The sequence below is a fragment of the Physcomitrium patens genome, chromosome 19 (assembly GCF_059467195.1).
Source record: "Physcomitrium patens ecotype Gransden chromosome 19, ASM5946719v1, whole genome shotgun sequence".
Lineage (NCBI taxonomy): Eukaryota > Viridiplantae > Streptophyta > Bryopsida > Funariales > Funariaceae > Physcomitrium > Physcomitrium patens.
This window is the reverse complement of record NC_143428.1, coordinates 7,778,720-7,802,400: the sequence shown is the minus strand read 5'-3', so window position 1 is coordinate 7,802,400 and position 23,681 is coordinate 7,778,720. Positions and strand designations below refer to the sequence as shown.

Below are 23,681 nucleotides of genomic sequence, written 5' to 3'. Positions count from 1 at the left end.
TTGTTTTGCTGCAATGAATTCCAAATGCTCCATTTTGCTTTCTACCCAGTGACCCAGTTGAATCAATTGAACCATTAGTTTCCTCATCTTTCGGTGGCGCGCACTCATTTTTGGTTCACACATTCTACATGGAATGAGTTGAAGCCACCTAGAATGTGTCTCTCCCTCTTTTATTTGCTTCTGTATTTGGCCAACAACCCCGTGTGCTTCATCGATGTAAGACTCAACATGCATCACTTCAAATCCACTACAAATCTAAGGCCATGTTGCAAAATTTGTATGCACAGCATAACAAAATGTTTTTGAGCCTTGCAGTGTCTGTGGACTCCTCTTCTTCGCATGTGGATCTGCTCCAAACACTCTGCCACATTCTACACAACCTTTATTTGTGGGATGTATGAACATCTCAGTGAACGGTCGGAGAGTTGTTCTCTTCGACAAGCATCAGACACAAAATCAATCAACGTTTTAGTGGATGTTTCAGTGAAGCTGTGTGCCCTCGTCGACCCCATGCACTGAATTCCCGTTTCATTATACAGCTTCCGAACCACGGACTGATGATTTGTACAGAATAAGTTGTGCAGCAGGATCTCTGGTTTCGAAGGTAGGCGACTGCTGGAGATCGAAGGAAGTGCTGGCGTTCGCAGGTTCTGCAACGCAGGAAAGCATCTGCATCGGTGGCGGTTTTCTTCGAGTTAGGACAGAGGGTGCTTCAATTTCTTGTTCTCCTCAATGACCTTGCTGTTCTAAGAATTCTGTCAAGCTTCTGCTGCAACCTGCTGCTTGGACATAGCAATCAGAGAACTCAGAAGTTTTTCCTGTCCAGATGAACTTGCAAGGATATCCATGTTATAGTGTGTGCTTAAGTGAAGAGAATCAACTTCCTCTATCAAAGCAGCAACTGCAAAAACAAAGTACCTGGGTTTATCAGCAAAACGTATCCTGGAGATTTCCAGGGAGAACCTCCAGTTGTGGTACTCGCTCCTACTACACAAAATGAACTTCAGTCTGAGACTGGTTCCTCCTTCCTCCTCCTTTCTAACTTCCTCGTAGTTGGGCTTGAAACCACCAAAATAAACAATTGGAAATGAACAGAAGCTGAAACTCTAAATGTTACCGGCTGATAAGCATCACATACAGATGTGATGGTTTTTCTGGAACACGTACTTCAGGAGAACTAGCCTGCTAGGTCCCCACTTCAGTGCATTTGTGCCTTCTCCTACACAGCATTTCTGAGTTCGATGTTCCGGTGAACAAGATGTGCATATGTTCAATGTAAGAAATATGACAAGGAGAGGAGAAGTTTGGAACGTCTGCAACTTGAGCACGATTGGAGTATTTGCCAGCACACTTCTGCTTCGCTTGCTCCTTCCAATCTAAATTGTCCCTCTCCTCCCCCCAGGACCTAATTGTTGTCGACAATGCACGTGAAATGCTTTGCACAAGCAATATCTACTGGTCTCTGCGAAAAGGAACCAGCTGCACTTTCTCATCGATATTTTTCATTCAAAAGCGGTTAGGAAGGCACTCATTAATTTCTCTTCTGTAATAGTAAGTCTGAGCTAAACTGGCAACAACCAATCCTGCTCAGAAGAGTGCCAGCATCTTGGGCAAGTCATAAATATTTCTATGATTAGTCCCTTCCAGGCTCTCGTACTCGGTAACTCTAACAGGATGCATGCATTGGACATGTGAGTGAATCTTCGCGATGCCTTGACCTACTTGACCACACTGATATGGAACACTCTCATGTTCAGCGTCGAAGCTGATACTAACGAAAAGAAGCGCAGAGATATCCACGATTACTCAAGATTGCCCACAACATGAATACCACCTGATAGCGATTTGTAAAGAAGCAAGAAAATCAATCAAGAACAATTACAAAATCGACGCAATGGGAAAAAGTTTGCTTCCAATAACCCAAACAATCTGTTCATTTACAACCAAAGAGGTGACGTTATAAACGAAGAGGCCTAAATACCGATGGATGTACAAGTTTCATAAGGCTAGAACCACTTCAATTGAGAGAATTCATGGTATGTTACAAAAGAACTCGTCTGATTATGGGCTCATCTGTGTGGCAGCTTTCAGCTGTGCAATAGTCTCCGTTAATTCCTTCACTTTCATTTGCAGGGATTTCACATACTCCACGGTTTCGTCAAGCATGTCTGATGTGTTGGTCGTCTTCTCCATGTTCGGGACAAGGTCTTGAAGTTTCTTCATGCGCTCACTAATTCGTGTCCGACGCACACGTTCGGCAATGCTTCTGGGGTGGGTAGCGCATCCACGTTTCGCACGAGCTCGCATCTGAACGTACTGGTCGTCAGAGTTTTGATTTGCCGGCCCATCTGTAGGTGTTGGTAAGCTCATGTGACGGATAAGACCGTTGGACTGACTGTTCAATCGAAAGGATTTGGAATTCTCCGCAGACCCGCTAGATGTTTCGCTCTCTCCTGGGAATCTCCTTGGTCTCTTCCCGCCTGAAGTGCCAGGGCTTGCCGGCCAAGTAAGAGCATCTCTAGCAAATCCATCGTCTTGTAAGTACGCCTTGAGGCCATTGACAAGGCTATTGTCCTCTGACGTTCCGGAGAGGCTCTCCTCTGAATTATGCTCCTCAATTGCATCTTGTCGTGGAACGTTCTGTTGGGCCAATGCAGGAACCGGTAAACTCTTCTGGCGCACCAAACCAGCACTCTTTGAGACAGGAAAAATACTCGAATAAGTTTCTGTACACATCCCCACACATCGACCTCATGAGCCAAACCGCAACCAGCTTCAGAGTGTGAAGCCTTGTCAAAACCCTCCCGAGAGCTATAAGACTCAATCTACCTGAAATGCAAATCATTTCCACACAATACAATCATCTACACCGTCAAGAAGGATACTCTAAATATCGTCTATAGGCACCTAGAAATGTCAGGAAAGCTCGCAAGGATCTAAAATCAGATTCACTCTGAAATAGGCCAATACCATGACACCACATAAAAAGATATAATTTGCCGTGTCCCATAAACAAAAGGGTATTCTTGGACATCAAACTGCATCGGACGCACTAGAATAAGATGGAGAGAAGAAACAAGTTTAAACCAATAAACTAAATTTAAATCAGTGCGACACAAGAAAGTGAGAACAAACCATTCTCAGGTTTGCCAAGGGCGGACATGGCAGCTCTCCGACTGAAATCACTGTCGGGGGATAGGAACTGCTCAAAGTCGTTCATGCTGTTACCACTACTAGGACGCTCCACGTCCATCTGCTCGGTGATGGGAGCAAGTCCACCCTCAGAGAACATGCCGCTCATGTTGGAGTTTCCAATAGGCGGGAGTTGCGTGAATGCATCCTCCGAGAGGGCTTGGAGGAATGTACTTGGAGCAGAATGGTAGCGTTGGAGACCACCGTTAGGGGGGGCAGAGCTGATCATTGGCATGAAGCTCTCGAAACCTGCACCAAACGAGGAGTTTGATGCGTGCATTTCGAGGACCTCGCCCTTCGCATCTAACATCCACTTCTCGTCCCCCGCCATTGAGGGCCATCTCTGGGATGACGGGTTTCCCCTGCTTGGATGCTGTCGGTTGTTATGCAAAGTGTTTCCTAACGCTGTCTGCGACATGCTTGACGTTCGCACAAGGCCACCGCCTTGCTGAAAACTTGAAGGTGGCGCGGCATGGCTGGAGAAAGACGCAAACATGTCAGGGCTCGTCACAGGAGCCATAACTCCTGCAAGCGAGCCTTGAGACAAGCTTGCATGGCTGCTCTGAAATATGGCTGAAATCTCTTCATTCACGCTCCCCATCCCTGTATAACGCATTGAATTTAATCGAATACTAAAGCGCACATACAATCGAGAATCAAACGGGCTGAAAACATTGATTGCAAATGCATAATTCATCGAGCTTGCATCTTCAACTTGAAAATCACGTGACTGATACCGAACGGTTAACACTCCAGTATATGCAGTAGCAACGAAGAGACCACCTCCACAGATACATCATAGGAATGGTTAATGTGCTGAGACAGAATACGATAGTAAGGGAATCGACCTTCGAATGTGAGGACGGGTACCTGATTACTTCGGATTACTCTAAGGCTGAGAGCCAGAAACCCGTACACCATCCTCTCACATCCTCTTCTGAAGTGACACTTCCTCCTTTAAGCACTTGACATTATATCGCATTCTCGAACACGAACCAAATATATCGTATCTCTTACTGCATGCTCACAAGTGCAAAATATTTGTAAGATTGCTAATTCACATGCTTAACGAGAGCGAATACACCAAATCATGAAACAGTACATCGAAGAAGAGGTAGGGACAAGAAATTAAAATCACTACTTTTAAAATTAAAATCCACAATTCAAATGCACCCCTGCAGACTCAAGGAGAAGAGAAGTTTCTTTAGTGTAAATTCTATATTAAATGAGAAGTCCATGCGTAAAATAAAGAATGTTTGGAAAGAAATCCTGGCCTAGAAGCTTGAGATAATTTGGAACCCATACATGCCGGAATCCACCACTAACTGGAGAAAAACACGGATTGTAGTTACGCTGCAGTGCTCAGAGAACCATCTATAGCAGCATCGTAGGCAAGCAACGAAGCCTGTGACATACTATCGTTCCTGTGAGGATGTCTGCTGGAAATCAAGCTGTGACTTTAACCGTGGCAACACTAAATTTACTACATGACTTTGAAAGGGTCTCCGAATACAGAATTCAGCAATAGTCTTCGAAGTTGGCACTGAAAGAAAAGGAGAGTTCTGTCGCATTCTGATCTACAATCCTCGAGAGGAGGCCAAGATTACAGTCGAATCGTACTCATTTAAGAGGCTGGTGAATACCAGATGAATGAAGCCCCAGAAGACTACAAGCGAGCTACTGCCCTAAGATACTCACAAAACCCTCCCCTCCCTTATGTATTCCACGGCTTTCGCTACACATAAGAAACAAAACGGATTACTTCGCAAAACATCAAAACAGACCAAAAAAAAAAAAAAAAAAAAACACACATCACCACATCCGAGCCGCTGGACTTCACAACCTCCTGGAAACCTCAACTACGACTTCTCCTCCCGTTCAATCTAGTTACAGATACCAACGCCCGCACATCGACAGTGAGTTCTGCAGTTTTGCGTCCGCCTTGAAGCAGCGAAGGCGCAGTTATGTTTCAACTACCGAGGGTCCTTCCATTTCCTATCTAAAAGCCAGAAATCAAGCCCACTTATATTCTGCAGCTGCCCGGAACAAACGTCCAACCAAGCCTCCTCGACTTCCAACTTAGTGAGTTATTTCTCCCAAGCCCTGACTGAGGCCAAGCTCTCCCTCTTTCTCTTTCGCTTTCTCTCTCTCTTTATCTCTCTCTCTTCTCTGGTTCAAAAAACCTACGCAGCTGATTGTCAGAATTCCGACTCCGTGCGCTGAAGAAGTAAACAAGCCAGACAGACAGAAAAACAGGCAGGCAGGCACCTGAAGAGGAGGGAGGGGAGGGTGGGGGGGGGGGGGTGTGCTGGAGCTAGCCTTGCAAACCTCTTGCTCGCTCTCTCACTCTCCGTCTCTATGTTAACTTTTCCTTTTGCCTTTTTCTTTCCCTCCGATACATGCGCGTTGCTGCAGGAACAATGGAAGACCGAGAATGAGGAGCCAGCTTGAGAGCACGGAATCCCGCAGCAGACAGAGTGGACACTAGATAGTCCGGAGGACAGTTCCGTATCCGAAACGGACGACCTGTCCTCCTTCATAATTTGCCTTCCTTCCTTCCTCTCCCTCCTAACCCAACCCTGCCCTGCCCTGCCCTGCCCTGCCCCTCGGTTTTCGTGCGGCCCAGGGGGGTGGGTGGAAGAGTGGGAGTCCCTTTTGTTATTTCGCCTTCCCGCAAAGTCACGGGTACCACCTCGGCAGATTGTGGACAAATTTTACGATATGTGCCCCCGCGGGTCCCATCCGGCCCGCTGCCTTTAATCGGGGTGGACCCCTCCTCTCCCCTCCCTTCTGAGTCCCCCTTTTTCTCCTTTTTCCCTTTCCTAGGTTTAAATCTCTCCCTCTAGTTCTCCTTTACATTCTGGATAATGTCCTCCCATTCTCTACAAAATCCTATCATTCATTATAAGATTTTTGTGACGCGATGTTATAGAATCGGATCTCTTGCACCATATGAAATTATTTCAAAAGATACTTTTTGACACTTTAAAGTATTTTTTGCTTTGTGAGAATAAAGGTAGTTTTTTCGTTTTTTATTTGAATGTTCTACATCGGTATTTTCTTTTGTCTGTGGGTGGTACTTGTGATATAAAAATGTAACTCGATAAAGGTAAGTTTGTGTAAAACTGAAATCGCGTTACGGATGTAATAATATTTTAATCGCTTAATAACTTTCCAATAGTAGACAGAAATAATTCAAAAAAAATCAACCATGCAGGAAATATATATATATATATATATAGAGAGAGAGAGAGAGAGAGAGAGAGAGAATAGGATCAGTAATTGCAAATATTTTCGGAAGTAATAACAATTGACCTCGGACGGGTAATCAAACTGAATCCAGAAGATAATGAATGATGAAGAAGTGCTAACACCTGCACAAACAACAAATCCAAAAAAACGTCATCACCATGAAGAAAAGTCCAATTAAATCATCAATATATAATTCCCAATCAGAGGCTCCATTATTACAAACTCATGATTTTACAGAGGGGGGAGGCATTCAAGGGTCTTGGGCGGATGAATGAAGAAATGAGCGGACGAATGAATTCAAGCTGGCCAAGCCATTCATGCCTCATGCAGCCACAGTCATGGGAGCAGTGACTATCCCAAGTGCAATGCCGTGGACCGGTCATGCTGTCATGCATCGTGTCAACGACTCTGACTTGTGACACCCCGAGCATGTTCCGGAAACCCCCTATCACCGTGGTGCTCCCCCTCAGGGTCACAGGATTACCGGGTAAGGACATCGTCTTTTTGTCGTTTCTGAAATTAGCTTCTAGACGGGTACTCTTTTTCCACTGTGAATTGTGTGACTTATTTACAGTGTGACGTCGGTATGAGATTAAAATAAAATAAAATAAAGTCCCCAAATCCGCAACGTCAAAGTGCCGAACAAGTGGGTTACTACTGTCTCACCACTTTCTTCTGCAACATCTCTTCTGCAGCATCTCTTCTGCTTATGGGTTCTCAGAGCTTGTTGAGCTGGATACGAGGGACTAGACAGATATCACACCTCAGTGATAAGATACGAAAGTAAGGAAAAGATGGTTTCACTATGTTGTGGCTACAGTGAGATAAAGTACTTTGTCTTATTGGACTAGTAAAATCTAGATGCATGAGGAGTTGATGGCAATGCGATTCGGAGTTGTTCTGTTCGATTTGATTGAAGGTTTCGTCGCTACTTGTCCAAAATGAGTACAGGACAAACGTGCTAGTGACCAGACGAGATTGGATCTATTTTTGAAGTTCACCTGAGTATGCATCATCTGAAAACGAGGATGTTCGGGGCTTGCCAGTATGACCTCTGTATGGTTCACATACACCTATCCTAATTATGGAGAATTCTTTTAGTGAAAGTATGTCATAAAATCAAAAAGGAGCAGAACACACGGCGGAGCGATTTGGGGGCATGAGCGCACTATCGTAAGGTGGGTCTGCTGCTGGTACTACCGTTGCTAGTGAGCTGGTGACTCTGCGTGTAAATCCATACTTGGGTAGCTCCTCAACCAGATTCAGGAGCCTGTCAAATCCTGACGACGGTTCTGCATCTCACCGACTGGCTCCAGACATGCTTAGTTATCTTCACATCCAGCGAAGCTCATGGCAATGCGTTCCATAGCGTGACCTGAACAACGACGCAAGCAACTCTGTCTCACCGATGACTTTCCCCTCGCCGTTGACACTGCTGAACTGATTTCATTGCCCGGATTGGCAGAGACTTAAGACTAGACATGAAATGCACGTGCAAGTCCAGGAGATGCCTTGATAGTAGAGATCTTAGGCCGAGGCTTGCGGCGGAGTTCAAATTACAGCGCGGCATATGGAACTGGTGGACAGTAGACCCCATTCTAAGGGCAGTAATAAGACGATGGTCGCTAGGGAGGAGTAATATGCTGATATTGTCGACATCAACCACTCCGACTGGCACCACTTAAGCCGTGCCCTGACAATCCTGAATGCCGTATCATAAGGATGTTCAATTTTAGCGGACTCATTTGGTCAGTCGTCAGTACCATGCTAAAAGTGATTGCGATTTTTAATCATACACACAGATCTATTTTATTAATGCAGTCTCTGATAAGAGTCTTTTAATAATTAAAGGAATTGACATGCATCCGTAAAGGTAGACTGCTGTTATGTGCCTACACGAACGTTTCTTAGTTGGTTTTTCAATCTAACATTCATGTTTTAGAGCACTGTTTTTCTTTCTTTTTTTATTCTCTGCTCTCCTCTTCGCCACTTCCAGAGCAACCTTTGTGATGGACGATGCTGAATATTCCACAAGACCAGAACTTGAAGTGAGTCTGTTAAACTGCGAATCTAACTCGGAATAGCCCCATGTAGCCACAGATGTACCACAGATCACTCACAAAGACAGTTCCAAGTTTCCAATGAACAGTCCTCACCCACCTGGGATCTACCTGCACATACTCTACATCATCTGCGAAACATGAATCCACGATGTCATAATCGGTGGGTTGGTTGAACAATACTCCTGCATCAATCAATCCATCAATCAATCAATAATTTCTCCACGAAGCTCTTCTCACAACCAATATCATCCAATCAATCTCTCAACCCAGCTTTCATGCGGTCAGGAAGTAAAGGTACCGAAAGCTTTGAAAGCTTATAAAGCACATGAATCCTTGCTCCTGTCTACTTACAAAGTGCAGCGGCCTGTGAAAGGACATCGTCATCTTCGTTATGCTCCTGCCTGCCTGCCTGCCTGCCTGCCTGCCTCACTGACCCAGTGGGTGATATCAACCCTCAAATGCATGAACTATCTCTTGCTCCCCCTTCCAGCTTGAACTTTCTCACAATTGTATGTCATCTTTTCTTTCCCCTTTTTTTTTTCATTTGTTTATGTTTTTGCAGCACTGAAGTTACCCATGAAGGTAATCAAAAGTGGCTGGTTTCCACTCCATGTTGTGGGCCTGGTGGCAGAAATTGTGGGGGGTGGTGGTCTATCTACCATCGCTCCAGTACAAACTGCAAGGATACCTGCACAGACTTTAACCCGCCAAGTATGGGTATCCACAACCTTTTCCCAGCCTACCCCTCTCATACCCAGACATTCTGGACAAAACTGTCTTGTAAGAATCCGAGAAATAAAAATACTTCACATGTACTTCCTTCGTGGTACAGGATCAGAGATCATGGAGATCAGGCTCCAGGCTTTTTAGAAAAAACAAAACAAAACAAAACAGTATAAAATATTTACACTCATTCAGAGACTGAAGATGCCACCCATGTACGCCAGGTGGGTGCCTTGCCACCGAGCACTTGGTTGAGGTGCTTCATGATTTGTCACGCCGAGACGTTGCCACCTGGAATTTAAGTTTGAAGTTGTTTTAAATATCTGTATTAGGTTGTCTCTGAAAATGAGAATGAAAAATGACAAGGAAAACTAATAATAATAATAAAAAAATAATCTATCTGTTGTTGTGTGAATGTTTGTTTGATTTTCACAGACGCACACACACTCACATGTGCATCCCCAAACTTAGTAAAAGTATCCGCTTTTCAAAGAATCTAGTTGGACTTGGACAATTTTACAGGTTTAATACTGTACCTGAAGGACTGAAAATACAAAAAGCTATTGATACATGTCTGAGACTCTTGAAACAAATGGAATATCATTGCATGACTTTCGAAAAATGCATCTTTCTCTGGAAATTTATACGAGCATTTATTTTTTTATTTTTTTATCAATTCATGCATTGAGTTGTGTTGAAGCTTCAACACAACTCAGTTTATATAATAACTGCTCAGGTAGCGTTTTCTTTTAAAGTGTCTTACTATTAAAATTGTTTCGCTAGCTTAAATATATTCAAACATACAGTAGACAACTCTTTGAAAAAATTCATTAGTTCTGTTCAAACATAATAGAAAATCAAGACCTTGATCACAAAGTTTAAAGGTGCGCTAATTCAATATTCAAGCTCAATAAAAAAATTTATTGAGTCAAATCCATGTTATGATGTTTCTTACTACAGAACATGGATTTGATGGAGTGTTATTCTCGGCCCAACATATTTTTTTCTTTAGTTGTGTATTTTTCTTTGATTTTCAAATTTATTCTGGGTATCAGCTCATCTAACTTATTCTGTCATTATTCTACGCAAACTTTAACAAAGAATTTCTCTCTCCATAAGAGTACTTAGGGGGTTGTTAATGTCACCAAAGTTTTTATTACCACCACAACTCACCACCCTCTCAACTTACATTCTTTTAGTTTTCTAGTTTTTTTAAAAAAATTCTAATCAAAATATTTGTTATTATTTCAAATATACATACAACTATACAACCATGATGAAACGGTTGTGGTGAAAGTAGCAGTAACAAAAATTCGACTAAATTTAGACTCAAATTTCGCAGAAATTGTGGTGACAGTTGCAACATATATATATATATATATATAAACACTGTACAAGGCAGAAACCACACCATTTCATCTCCATCACCACCACAACCATGCAGAAATGTGAAAAAATTCAACAAGACCTCGAAAACAAATACTAATAAAAAGGAGACATTTTCATATCCATTAATATCTCCCTTTGAATCCACCACCACAAATTGGTGATGCAACCCTCAGCGTCAAACTTGAAAGCTGCGAGTGTTTCAGATCTTAACTACAACCACAGAATATCTCCTCTTTCAACGTCACTAATGAAGTTGAGCGGGACATTGACAAAAAAGAAGAAAAGTTGATAACCCACAATCTTGCTACCAAACAACACACTATTTCAACCTCACTAGCTCCTTATGTGCTCAGTAAACGAAGACAAACTACAACACACACACACAAACATTCACACAAACCAAAACTCACACAGAGAAACACATGCTGAAACAGCAGCGTGGATTATCAGATGCAGTGCTTTAGCAGCAACAGCAGCAGCAGAAGAAGAAGAAGCAGAAGCAGCACAGAGAAGGGAAGGGAAGGAAAAAAATGGGGTTGGGCAGGGAGGGAGAGTGAAAGAGTGACTCTCGGAGACTGTGAAGAGGTACGAGTGGCAGGGAAAAGAAGTGCCGCGCCTCGACCACAACAAGCCAGCCATCTGGTTATTCTCACTCACTCACTCACTCACTCACTCACTGCCCCTTTTCTCTCCTTCATCTTCTTCTGCTTCTTCCGATTCCTTGCTAACTTTCGATACTTCTTCTGCTTGTACCACCCGTGCCATCCATCACCCCCGCGTGTCCTGCTCTTGCCCATTCCTGGTCTTGGCCGGCATCTGCTGCTCAGCTTTCTGCTGCATGCCCCCGAGTTCTCGCTCCCCACTTCGCATGCCTCACTCGTAGTCGTGTAGCTGCATCACGAAGCTGCAGCATCACCTTCCTCGGATCCTCATCTTATTTTGTTCGTATCTGGCTCGGTGGTAAGTCCCTAGCAGTGTTTAAATCTGCCGGTCTTGGTGCTAATCTGTGCGCCGCATCTCGTTCTTTCACCAGGATTTCTCGGAACTGTTGCTCTCTGTTGTCTGGTGACTTTGTGAATTGGGATTGCTTTTGTACTTCGGGATTTTCAGCTTAGAATTGGAGTTGCATCTTAGCTGGAATGCAGTGAGTAGTTGGGAATTCTCCATGTGGGTTTGCCGTCGTTGAGTTTGTTGTTTCCGAGGATGTGTTAAGAATGGATTCGTGTACATTAGATGCTGCTGGGTGTTCTCTCGTGCTCACTTAGATGCTTCTGGGTTTAGATTCTGCGAGGGTTTTTAAAGGAGCGCGACGCTTGCATGATCTGTTTGGTTTGTTTAGCTCGTTGTGCTGTGGCATCACCTCAATATCTGTACATTTTCTTGCCTTCTGTTTATTGTACTATGAATGTAAATCACTTGTCCTGGCAGGCTCTGATCCAGCTGTTCATTCACTCATATAATCTTTCGTCTCGAGGTGTGTCACTTGACATAGGTCTTTTTTTGACTTTAGCAAGTTGAAATTTTCCTTGGCAGTACAGTATGTCGGCAGGAATAAAGTTTGGAGTGAGTCTGAATTGTCTTACTGTTTGAATTGTTAGATGCTTTAGTGGTCGTTTGACTGTATTACCAAATTGGTCTGCTATGAATTGAAATTGAAGCGATTGGTAGTTTACATGTTGTGATGACTAAATGCTTATATACCTGAAAAATCTTATGCAACCCGTTCTCGTCTCGTGATCGTCTAATCGGAAAATAGAAATAAGTGGGTTAATTCAATGTGTTATCTGAGGTATATTGCGTGAGATTTACAAGCAATTCATGGCGCAATGCAGGTACGTAATCCTATGCAATGGCTAGCCTTAGTAGCAAGTCCGCGCTGGTGTCCAGACTTCTGCAGGTCAAGAAGGAAAGCGGGAAAACGTACACCGAGATCGCTAAATTGACCGGGTTGACGAACGCCTACGTTGCTCAGCTCTTCCGGCGACAAGCCCACTTGAAGCCAGAAACTGCCTCTGCCTTGAAAGCAGCTGTTCCTGCACTTTCAGATGACTTGCTCGCTGCGATGCAAGAGATCCCGATGCGCTCATTCGATCCCACCGTTGTGCAAGACCCTACCATCTACAGGTAAACCTTGCACTTCTAAACGCTTCTTATTTTGAAGTCTACTTGCGTTTTCTTGTTTTGTTTTGTTTTGTTTTTCTGCTTAAATAGCCAAAGCATTGTAGAAAAATAACTGTTTCTAATAAAATTGGCATTCTTATACCACAATGTGAATATATATATATATATATATAGATTCGTTTTTTTAAATGTTAGGTCTAGCTTATATTGGAAATGTTTTATCGCTTATTCAGCGCAGGGTTTTAATATGCGTCTTCTTTTTTTAGGCTGCACGAAGCGACTGTACATTACGGCGAAAGCATCAAGGATATCATCAATGAAGAGTTTGGTGACGGCATGTAAGTAAATCTCATCTTAAGAGCATAGTTCGAATGTTGGTTTCTATGTACATACAGTCAGAAGTTCACAAATGTAATGACGCTGTACTGCAACGTGTCTGGCTTGATGCTGTCACAGCCTGTAAAATTGCTGGAAACGGATAATCCCACTAATATATGTTTCAACTGGCGATCTGCAGTATGTCTGCCATTGGTTACTACTGCTCTGTAGAGAAGGTGAAAGGCAAAGAAGGCGAGGATAGAGTTGTTATCATTATGAACGGAAAGTTCTTGCCCCACGTTGAACAGGTAAATTGACAAAATTTCTAGAGTTTGAAGAACCTCGTGGACGCAACTTTTATTTAAATTTCGCATTGCAAGCTAATTTTAAACATTTCCATACGTATTCTAATGGTTTGTGAATCATATCAAGTCTTTTTCTTAAAATTTGGCAGCTGATCAGGAATCGATCTCTGACGAGTGTTTTTGGGGATGTCTGCAGAAAGCTGAGGGCAATGTTGCCACGTTGGCTATCTCTTCCTCATGAGAGATGTGCTCTTTTGTGTATGTTAATAGCTGTACACATTTTCGGGATTAGTAAACCAGGTGGTTATGCTAGTGTTCCTGCAATCATCACAGGGAAGAAGAGACTGAGGGTTTCAGTTATGCAGGGATCTGCTCCTCATCTTTGCACGTGAATCTTAATAAAATCTGTGAATAAAAGTATGCTGGCACAATGCGTTAGCTGGAATACATGCATGCGTAATGGTTGTCTGGTTGGTACTTGGTTCGTGTATTGTAGGGTCGGCCGTTTGTTGTAGGCGTACATTGATTCCGAAAAGTGGATATTTCGGTCAAAATATGTGTTCCATGTTTTCATTGTTAAATTGTATCTAGTTACTCCCGGTTTAGGCATCACGAATCAGATTGGCATGTACTGGCAAATTTATTCTTCACTAGAACTAATTAGCATTTTAAAGCTGACAAACGTGCGAGTCTCTTTAGTGTTTGTGTTATATCATCATACAGTAGTATGATGTGATAGTTTTCCCCGACAGCTTCGAGATCTTTTGATGAAGACATTTGATTTTTGAGATGCAATGCTCCTGACTAATGTGTTAATTTATGCAATTGGGCCTCATTGACTTTATGGTAGATTGATAGTCTTGCATCATTTGTACTAAGTTCAACAATTTACTTGAACAATTACAATTACTTTAAACCATATCTCTTCAAAGTTCCTATTTTTTTGTATGTACAATGTGCCATTTTGAAAAGATGTGAACTTGAAGTTTAGTTAATCCTTCTCTATGTACTAATATGGAAAAATTATATTTGAGTCCATGCTATCATATTAGAACACCCTATTTTGTGAAGGAAATTAATTGTGTACAATTGGTTTGTATGGATACTTGAATGTAGATAGATAAAGCAATCAAGCCAAATACTATATAATAGCAGACTTGTGTAACAACTTAGCAATGATATTGCAACTTAAGACTTTGAAATTGTAATTTTTCCATTGATTTCTATTGAAAAAAAAGAACTTTGAAGTCACCGAGACATAACACTAGTAAGGTTGTTCACAAAGAAAGTGTGGAGTAAGATATCTCTCACTTTCAACATATGTTATTTATAGGTGGTGGTTGTTGCTCTAATGGACAACTTCTATTCTTTGATGAATACATCCATCTAGCATTCTATTGAGACTATCCATTGCTATCTTATTTATTATAAGAATATGCTTTTAATATATTTTCTATACCCTTAAGATCCTTTTTCCATTCACCTACCTTATCTCTTGGCCTTCTTATATACCAAGAGCTAATTCTTTAACCAATAGCAACTTATCTAAAATAATATCCTCTACAATGTTACTTATTTTATTTTCACATTTATTTATTTATTTTATTACTCCAACTTTGCTATTTGTTAAAGGCTTTTAATCATATGCCTTAATGAACATGTGATGTCTATCTTTTATTAATACTTTTGTCAACAAATCAGCAAGCATGTATTCCATTGCATAATACTCATATCAATTACTTCTATTTCAATCTTCTCTCTTATGAAGTGATATTAAATTTTAATAAATTTGGTCTTTGAATGATGCTTTGGATTCTTTATAAATGTAAGACATCCTTAATTGTCATACACTATTAAAATTGCTTCCATTTGTACTATTGTAATGTCCTCTAAAAGTTGTCTTAGCCATATTGCCTCCATTGCACCATAGCTTACTGCCATGTACTCGACTTCTATTATTGATCTTGCAATTGTGAGTTGCTTCTTGCAATTCCATGAGATAATTTTTATTCTAATAAAGTATACATATCCTATTGTTGACCTTCTATCATTTGTATCTCTAGTCTAATGCACATCACAATAACCATGCAAAGTAATGTTATCACTTCGAAATTACAATTTAAAACTCAAAGTGCTTTTTAAGTATGTCATGATATTTTTGATGGTTTTTTAATAGAATGGTCCAAGTTTTAACATGTGTTGACTCATAATATTCACTGCATATGCAAGATCCACCCTTATGCCAACTATTGCATATATAAGTGAGTCTACTATTGCCTTATGTAGAATACCTTACATTTGGCCGTCAACTTCAGCAAACTCTTTATTTGTGAGTTTCATCAAATTCAAATTGGACTCCAAAAGTATACTTATAGGTGTCATAGACATACACATGTAAACCAATAATTACCTATATGATTAAATAAAAGTAAGTAAAAGTAGATTAATTCCATAATATCTTCTATACAAGCTTTCTAAAAGCTTCAAAGACACTACTTAGACTTTATAAGTGTCTATAATTGACTTTTTTTGGTTCGAATCGTAGTCAAAAAATTAGCCATGTACCACACATGTTGGTAGCTTGAAGAATAAGCTAACTATGTGGCGTGCATATAGAAAACTTACCTTGTAAGCTAAGGCATGTGTTCTGCAATGTCAACACATATTAGAGGTCCTATAAAACATTGCCATGTAGCTCTTAGTTGGATAGTATATATAGAAGCAAGAGTGAAGCCCTCTTCATTCTTGTCAATTCTTCTCTTGCTTGTAGTCTAGGTTCAAGCGTTTGTAGATTCCTTGACTTTTGATAATAGCCATTCTAATTTTCTTTTAATATACATATAGTTTTTTTATTTTTTTATATTTTTTTTATTTACTTTTATCAAATTCTTATTCCTAAAAGTTTGACAATAGTACACTTATAATATTAGAACTTTGTCTTTTCTTGATTAAGAGTGGATTATCTTTTTTTTTGATAAGACATTAGCATATTAGAAGTTACAAATTACCTTCTTTTAAACTCATATTATTCTTAGTATCTACTTTGATGTTCAATCCTCTCTTCTATAGAACTTGAACAAAATTAGATATTTTTTTTAAGTATTATCATGATAGAGCTTATTGAAATGAAGAGTGCAATGGCACAATTGTAAGAATAATTGAGAAAATTAATGCTTGCGATGCATCAACTGAATTTACCACCACAAGGAGCAACAAAAGTGGTAGGAAGTGAAGATATAGATATGATTGGAGGTGCTTCAATTTTTGTACCAAATCATGTTCCTTTTCCTACAATAGAACATCCTTCCGGTACTAGAGAACTAAGAGTTATCCTACCTAAGAAGTTTAATGGCAGAAGATCAAATGTAACAAGGTATAGATAAGATAATTGTATAGATAGTTAGAACCATGGAAGTTTCTAGAATTAAGATTAAATTAGTGGATTAGTTAGGATCCACTGTGGAACATTCTGTCAGGGACAAGAACTCGATGAAAGCTAAAGAGTAAGTGAGACTTTTTTCAAAAAGAAATAGGACAAAATAGGAATATGTATATTAAGAAAGAAACTGGAATGGCTATTGCCAAAATACAAGAAAACTAGAGACCCTTGAAACTAGACTAGAAGCAAGAAAGGAGTTGACAAGAGTGAAGAGAGCTTCACTCTTGCCTCTATATATACTATCTAACTAGAAGCCACGTGGCGATGTTCTATAAGACCTCCAATATATGTTGACTTTCTAGGCCACATGCCTTTGCTTGCAAGGCAAGTTTTTTATGGATGGACCACGTAGTTAGCTTGTTCTTTAAGCTTCCAACATGCGTGGCACATGGCTAACTTGTTGACCAAGTTTCTAACCTAAAAGTCAACTATAGACTCCTATAAAGTCAAAGCAGCGTCTATGAAGCTTCTAAGAAGCTTCTCTAGAAGATATTACACAATTAACCTACTTTTACATACTTTTATCTATTCATATAGGTAATTATATGTATGTCCGTGACATTACCCCCCCTTCTAGGGACGAGTTCCACGAGGAGCGGTGATTATATATTGAGAAAATCTAATATGCGGCAAATTGTATTTGCTACATACTCTGATCTTTGTTCTCTTCGAAGATAGTTGATGGGTCCTCTTAGCCATCGATAGTGTCCCATTCCAGGGCGAGAAGACCACCCTGTTATTTGATCACTGTTGAGGCCTTCATAACTTCCTTCAAATAATACATTTGAAACACCATGAGGAGTCGTTCCTATCTCCAATAATATCACCAAACATCGAGAATCTCTTCCAAGGTCGTGATACCAAACGCGTTGTATCTCACCATCTATTCAAGGAAGAACATGTCGTTCTTGAGGGTCTTCATTTCGGTTGCGTCGTCTTGAAGGTTGTGACAATCGCAATGTCTCATCCGGTAAGTCAGCAAACGAAGGTTCTTGAGTTGAATCCGCTGGTTGTTGGCTCTCCATCTAATTAGCGTCACAAAATGCAAAGAAGTTACAAACAAGGATAGGAAATTGAATGTTATCTTGCCTCAATCTTGTCTCTTTTATAAGAGAGGTTTTCATCTTGGTTTTGATGGATGTCGTTGATGAAAAACTTTGACTTTAGCTGATGCATTTGCTAGATTCCTGGATGGCTCCCATGTGCGCTCACTAATATCATATCCGCACCAATGAACAAGATATTCCAGCTTATTTCGGCGCCGCCTTGAGTCTAATATCTCTTCCACCTCAAATTCTTCATTATTATCTACTTCTATAGGAGGCGGTGGCATTTGTCTTCTTCCTTGTATATCCACTATCTTATATGGTTCAAGAAGAGACACGTGGTATACAGGATGGATCTTCATTGACTCCGGTAGATGTAACCGATATGCAACTGGGTTGATCTGTTCAGAAACAGAAAAGGGGCCAAGCCTACGATAGTCCAATTTGTCACAAGGTCGAGTGGTCTTGATATTGCGACGAAGTAGCCATACCTTATCACCTACGTTGAGTTGTGGTTGCTCTTTACGATATACATCTGCATTTATCTTTTGTCGTTCTTGAGCTTTCTTCAACTACGCCTTCATTATTGCATGTAACTCTGACAACCGATTTGCTATATCTTCTGCTGCAGGATTATCAACTTTTGAAAAATCAAAAGTATCAAGTCGTGGATGATAGCCATAATTGGCAAAGAAAGGTGTTTGTTGCGTGGAGGAATGTACCGTATTATTATAAGCAAACTCTGCCAATGGCAGAAGGTTTGTCCAATCATCTTGTTGGTAGTTGATGGTACATCTTAAATACTGTTCCAAGACTTGGTTTACGCGCTCTGTTTGTCCATCAATTTGAGGATGGAAAGCTGAAGATAGCTTTATGTCCACTTTTAAAATCTTGAAAAGAGTCCTCCAGAATCTCGATACAAATTGAGTTCCCCTATCTGATATGATATCTTTAGGTAATCCATGATAGCGATAGATATTATCAATGAAAAGCTTAGCTGTTTCTTCACCTGTGATAGATTTTGTACATGGCATAAAATGTGCCATCTTGGTGAAACGATCTACTATCACAAATATAGAATCATAAGATCTTGAGTTTGGAAGATCTGTGATGAAATCCATAGAAACAGAAGACCATGGTTGTTCTGGTATAGGTAATGGCTGAAGAAGTCCGTAAGGTCGATGTCGAGGAATTTTTGATCTTGAACAAATATCACATGATTGTACAAAGTCTTTGACTGACTTCCACATTTGTGGCCACCAAAAATCTCTTGATATGAGTTCCAGAGTCTTATTATATCCAAAGTGCCCTGCTGCTGGAAAGTCATGACGTGCTTGAAGAACACGCAAACGTGCTTTTCCTTCTGGAACATATAGGCGTCCTTCAAAATATAATAGATTATTCTTGAACTCGAACTTAGAAGAATCATGAGACTTGAAAGAATTATTCTCGATATCATGAACAAGAGGGTCTGAGGACATACTGGACTGGATTTGCTTGAGAAAAGTTGAATCAACAGTCAATGTTGATTTCACTACTCGGAGATGAAATTGCTCCGGTTTCAAGAGGACTGTTCTTTGTTGCTCAAAAGCTGCATCTCCTTCTTTTGGTGCAAAATAAGAACGTCTAGACAGGGCATCGGACAAACCTTGTTGTTTTCCTGGCCGATAAGTGATAATGAAGTCGAATCTTGATAAAGACATACTCCAACGAGCTTGACGACGATTCAACACGCGTGCTGACATGAAATACTCGAGGTTCTTGTGATCTGTATACACAGTGACTGGACTAGAAGCACCTTCTAGATAATGACGCCATTCTTGAAAGGAATCCACGATTGCAAGAAGTTCTTTATCGTGGATCTCATAATTGATCTCGGCTACTGAGAATTTTCTTGAATGAAAAGCTATCGGATGAAGTTTGTCATCTGTTCCCATTTGTGATAAAACTGCACCCAAGGCAAAATCCGATGCGTCTGTTTCCATAAAAAATGCCTTGGAAAAATCAACACGATATAAGACTGGTGCAGAGACAAACGATGTCTTCAAGGCTTCAAATGCTGCTTCCGCTTCTTGATTCCATTGGAATTTATCTTTACTAGTCAAGCGTGTAAGTGGAGCTGCAACTCGTGACAAGTCTTTGATGAAGATCCGATAGTAATTGGCAAATCCCAAGAAACATTGGACATCTCTCACAGTCTTTGGAATCTTCCAATCCATGATTGTTTGGACTTTCTTAGAATCCATCATAAGACCATCATTTGAAATGATGTATCCTAAAAAGTCAACTTGAGTAGTGTGAAATACACACTTTTCCATCTTGGCGTACAATCCTGCATCTCTGAGTTTTTGTAATACTTGACGAACATGTATTTCATGTTCTTCAACATTCTTAGAATAAATCAGGATATCGTCTAGGTAGCAGACGACAAAATTGTCTAAAAATTCACGAAATACATCATTCATGAGATGTTGAAAAGCAGCTGGTGCATTCGTGAGTCCAAAAGGCATGACATTATATTCAAAATGCCCGTACCTGGTTCGAAACGCAGTCTTCCATTCATCTCCTTCTTTGATCCGTACTAGATTATATGCTCCTCTTAGATCTATTTTTGTATAGATCTTAGCTTGATTTAACTGGTCAAGGAGTCCTGATATCAAAGCTAATGGATACCTGTTCTTGATTGTGATCTTGTTGAGTCCTCGATAGTCAACACACATTCGTAAAGACCCATCTTTTTTCTTTACAAATAAAATTGGAGCTCCTGCTGGAGATTTTGAATGGCGTATGAAATTCTTCGCTAAATTCTCGTCAATATATGTCTTGAGTTCAGCCAACTCATCTTGCGATAAACTGTAAATTGGTCCAAATGGTGGCTGAGTTCCTTCCTTGAGATCGATTGAACAATCGTATGGGCGATGCTCAGGAAGAATATCTGCATTCTTTTTCTCAAAAACGTCTTGATAATCCTGATATTGACTTGGAATGCCACTTGAAGTCTTTACGCTTTCAGAAATAGGTGCAGCATAAATAGCAAAAGTTGATCCTTCTTTTGCTGCGTGTATAAATGCTTTTGCACCTATAGGTGTGAGTTTTACTATACTAGACTCATGGTTTTTTACTTGATTAATAGAACTGTTACTAATGCTCCGAGGAAAATCAAGTTTACGAGAAATCCAATCTATTCGAGGATTATACTTTTCTAACCATGATAAACCTAAAATTACTGGATTAGAGGGAGACCTAATTATATTAAAAATTATGCAACTACTATGACCATTTATTACTACATCTACAGGAAGTGTTTCGTGAGTTACATCTCCAGAAGACAACGGACGACCATCTATGACTTCTACGTGTACGGGTTTAGTTTTTTGTATTAATGATATTCTATGACATCTAGCAAATTCTTCATCTAAGAAACAAGCTGAGGCTCCTGAATCTATCAAGGCAGAGGCTTTGTAATTATTAGGTCCTAAACGCACATCTATTATAAAACAAGGAGATGGTTCTGAGGAGAGGATAGGACCTTCATTAGAAGTTGTACAAGATTCCAGCCGCACGGTCCCTATTGTAGCTGGACGTACTCGTTTTCCGACATACTGTCTTCTTTGACAGCCGTACTCCTCATTTTGTAGTTACGTCGCTTCTTTGGACAATGTTGAGCAGTGTGCTTAGGTTCTCCACAATATAAGCACAATCCTTCTTGTCGACGACGAGACTTTTCTCGCTCAGTAAGAGGTTTGAAACGTACCGCATCAATTTGCATATCCTCTACTTCTGAAGGTATGTGTTGAGGAGACGTCGGTGTTGCCATTGAATTGTAGTAACGTTGAGGCCTACTTGTGCGACTCTCGGATCGAAATTCAAAAAGTCGATTGTCGCACTTCACAGCAAAGTCAATTGCTTGACTCAATGTTTGAGGATCAGGTAAATTAAGCATCAATTTCTTTACCTCATATTGTAATCCGTAGAGAAATTGACTCACAAGTGCGGCATCATCCCACTTGATATCAGTTGCAAGTTGTCGAAATTGCGAAGCATATAATGTTACTGATCGATTGCCTTGTCGCAAAATACGGATCTTGTTGGTTGCAACACGAATTGCATCATGTTCTCCAAACATGGATCGAAACTCCGCCAAAAAAGCCTCCAGATTATCCAATATTGGATCTCGTCGTTCAAGAAAAGATGAAAACCATGACAATGCTGAACCTGAAAGAAGTGTACCAATGAATCTTACTTGTGACCCTGGAGTTGGATAGCTCTGGGGTTGAAGTTCAATCACTAGTTGGACCTGATTGATGAATCCTCGAAACTTGGATCTGGTACCATCAAACTTCTCGGGCAAGGCAACTCTCGGTTCTCTAACACTCGAAGGGTGTTCCATTCTGGGAGAAGGGACATGGTTTGGTGCAGATGTTGAAGCAGCCCCAATCATCTCTATATCTTCACTTCCTACCATTCTTGTTGCTCCTTGTGGTGGTAAATTGAGTTGATGCATCGCAAGCATTAACTCCCTCAATTGTTCTTGCATCTGTGCCATTGCACTCTTCATTTCAACAAGCTCTGCCATAGTAGCACTTAGAAAAGAGAAGATGTCTAACAACGCTCAAAACAAATAGAAGAGAGGAATTGATAACAAAGAAAATACTAAGAACAATATCAATTTAAAAGAGGGTAATCCGCAACTTCTAATGCGCTTATATCTTATCAAGAAAAAGGGGTAATCCACTCTTAATCAAGAAAAGACAAAGCTCTGATATTGTAAGTGTACTCTTGTCAATCTGTCAGGGACAAGAACTCGATGAAAGCTAAAGAGTAAGTGAGACTTTTCTCAAAAAGAAATAGGACAAAATAGGAATATGTATATTAAGAAAGAAACTGGAATGGCTATTGCCAAAATACAAGAAAACTAGAGACCCTTGAAACTAGACTAGAAGCAAGAAAGGAGTTGACAAGAGTGAAGAGGGCTTCACTCTTGCCTCTATATATACTATCTAACTAGAAGCCACGTGGCGATGTTCTATAAGACCTCCAATATATGTTGACTTTCTAGGCCACATGCCTTTGCTTGCAAGGCAAGTTTTTTATGGATGGACCACGTAGTTAGCTTGTTCTTTAAGCTTCCAACATGCGTGGCACATGGCTAACTTGTTGACCAAGTTTCTAACCTAAAAGTCAACTATAGACTCCTATAAAGTCAAAGTAGCGTCTATGAAGCTTCTAAGAAGCTTCTCTAGAAGATATTACACAATTAACCTACTTTTACATACTTTTATCTATTCATATAGGTAATTATATGTATGTCCGTGACACATTCTAGAAAGACTTTAGGACAATTATTTAGATAGGATTCACCATAAAATCTTTTGGAAAATAGATTTAAGGTGGTTATTTAAGTCAAACCGATTACTTGAGAACATTCTAGAAAGTCCAAGGTAGTAGAATAAGATATAAATAAGACTAACTTAGGCCTTTTGGAGCATCTGGTCAAGTATGGATTCAGACCTTTTTTTTTAGTAAAATTTAATTTTACATCTTTCTATTTAATTTTATTTTGTTCTGTTTCCATTTGCTCAATTTTTTCTTTCATATCCTATTTTGTTTAGTTTCATTGAATTTTGTTCTAGTCTGTTTTGTCATATTTTGTGATGAAGCTTTATATTGCTATAGATTAGAACGATCTTGAATTTTTTGAGATAGTTTTCTTGTTTCATCCAACTTTCAAAGATTTATCAATTAAGTATAACTTATGATTGAATTTCAATGCCAAAGCTATTTAACTTGAAGATCACAAGTTAGATTCATTACTATACTTCTTTTAAGTTCA

At 40.2% G+C, this 23,681-nt stretch overlaps 2 protein-coding genes and 1 long non-coding RNA gene across 19 annotated transcripts; 1 reads left to right on the top strand and 2 right to left on the bottom strand.

The window, feature by feature from the left end:
• Positions 1–1,892: 1,892 nt before the first annotated feature.
• Positions 1,893–5,643, bottom strand: LOC112272692 (uncharacterized). 6 transcript variants are annotated; one of them, XM_090244583.1, is made up of 4 exons: positions 5,512–5,643; positions 4,063–4,208; positions 3,136–3,795; positions 1,893–2,726 (listed from the first exon to the last, which is right to left on the bottom strand). In XM_090244583.1, exons 3-4 carry the CDS (start codon positions 3,791–3,793, stop codon positions 2,062–2,064), a joined length of 1,323 nt encoding a protein of 440 aa, XP_090100709.1. In that variant the 5' UTR covers positions 3,794–3,795; positions 4,063–4,208; positions 5,512–5,643; the 3' UTR covers positions 1,893–2,061. The 6 variants fall into 6 exon arrangements, with proteins under 6 accessions (XP_090100709.1, XP_090100708.1, XP_090100707.1 ...); XM_090244582.1 differs by having other exon boundaries at positions 5,461–5,547; XM_090244581.1 differs by lacking the exon at positions 5,512–5,643 and adding an exon at positions 4,498–5,426.
• A 1,896-nt stretch (positions 5,644–7,539) lies between these two features.
• LOC149987377 (uncharacterized) lies at positions 7,540–8,980 on the bottom strand. Its single transcript, XR_016498722.1, has 2 exons — positions 8,859–8,980; positions 7,540–8,689 (listed from the first exon to the last, which is right to left on the bottom strand). It is a non-coding gene; the product is annotated as an uncharacterized LOC149987377 (long non-coding RNA).
• A 1,969-nt stretch (positions 8,981–10,949) lies between these two features.
• On the top strand, positions 10,950–13,810 carry LOC112272723 (cyanate hydratase). Of its 12 annotated transcripts, none has more exons than XM_024500769.3 (6): positions 11,286–11,579; positions 12,048–12,093; positions 12,452–12,743; positions 13,007–13,078; positions 13,258–13,366; positions 13,560–13,810. In XM_024500769.3, the coding sequence occupies exons 3-6, from the start codon at positions 12,469–12,471 to the stop codon at positions 13,602–13,604; spliced, it is 501 nt and encodes a 166-aa protein (XP_024356537.1). In that variant the 5' UTR covers positions 11,286–11,579; positions 12,048–12,093; positions 12,452–12,468; the 3' UTR covers positions 13,605–13,810. The 12 variants fall into 12 exon arrangements, with proteins under 12 accessions (XP_073385077.1, XP_024356537.1, XP_073385076.1 ...); XM_073528975.2 differs by having other exon boundaries at positions 12,048–12,111; XM_024500770.3 differs by lacking the exon at positions 11,286–11,579 and adding an exon at positions 11,638–11,666.
• The last annotated feature ends 9,871 nt before the right edge of the window (positions 13,811–23,681 follow it).

Coding starts and splice junctions, on each gene's coding strand:
- LOC112272692 (XM_090244583.1), bottom strand. CDS start 3,793: ATGGGGAGCGTGAATGAAGAGATTTCAGCCATATTTCAGAGCAGCCAT. Junction 2,727..3,135: donor CCTTGGCAAACCTGAGAATG/GTTTGTTCTCAC, acceptor GGATGTGTACAG/AAACTTATTCGAGTATTTTT.
- LOC112272723 (XM_073528976.2), top strand. CDS start 12,469: ATGGCTAGCCTTAGTAGCAAGTCCGCGCTGGTGTCCAGACTTCTGCAG. Junction 13,079..13,257: donor GAAGAGTTTGGTGACGGCAT/GTAAGTAAATCT, acceptor GGCGATCTGCAG/TATGTCTGCCATTGGTTACT. Junction 13,367..13,559: donor TCTTGCCCCACGTTGAACAG/GTAAATTGACAA, acceptor GGATGTCTGCAG/AAAGCTGAGGGCAATGTTGC.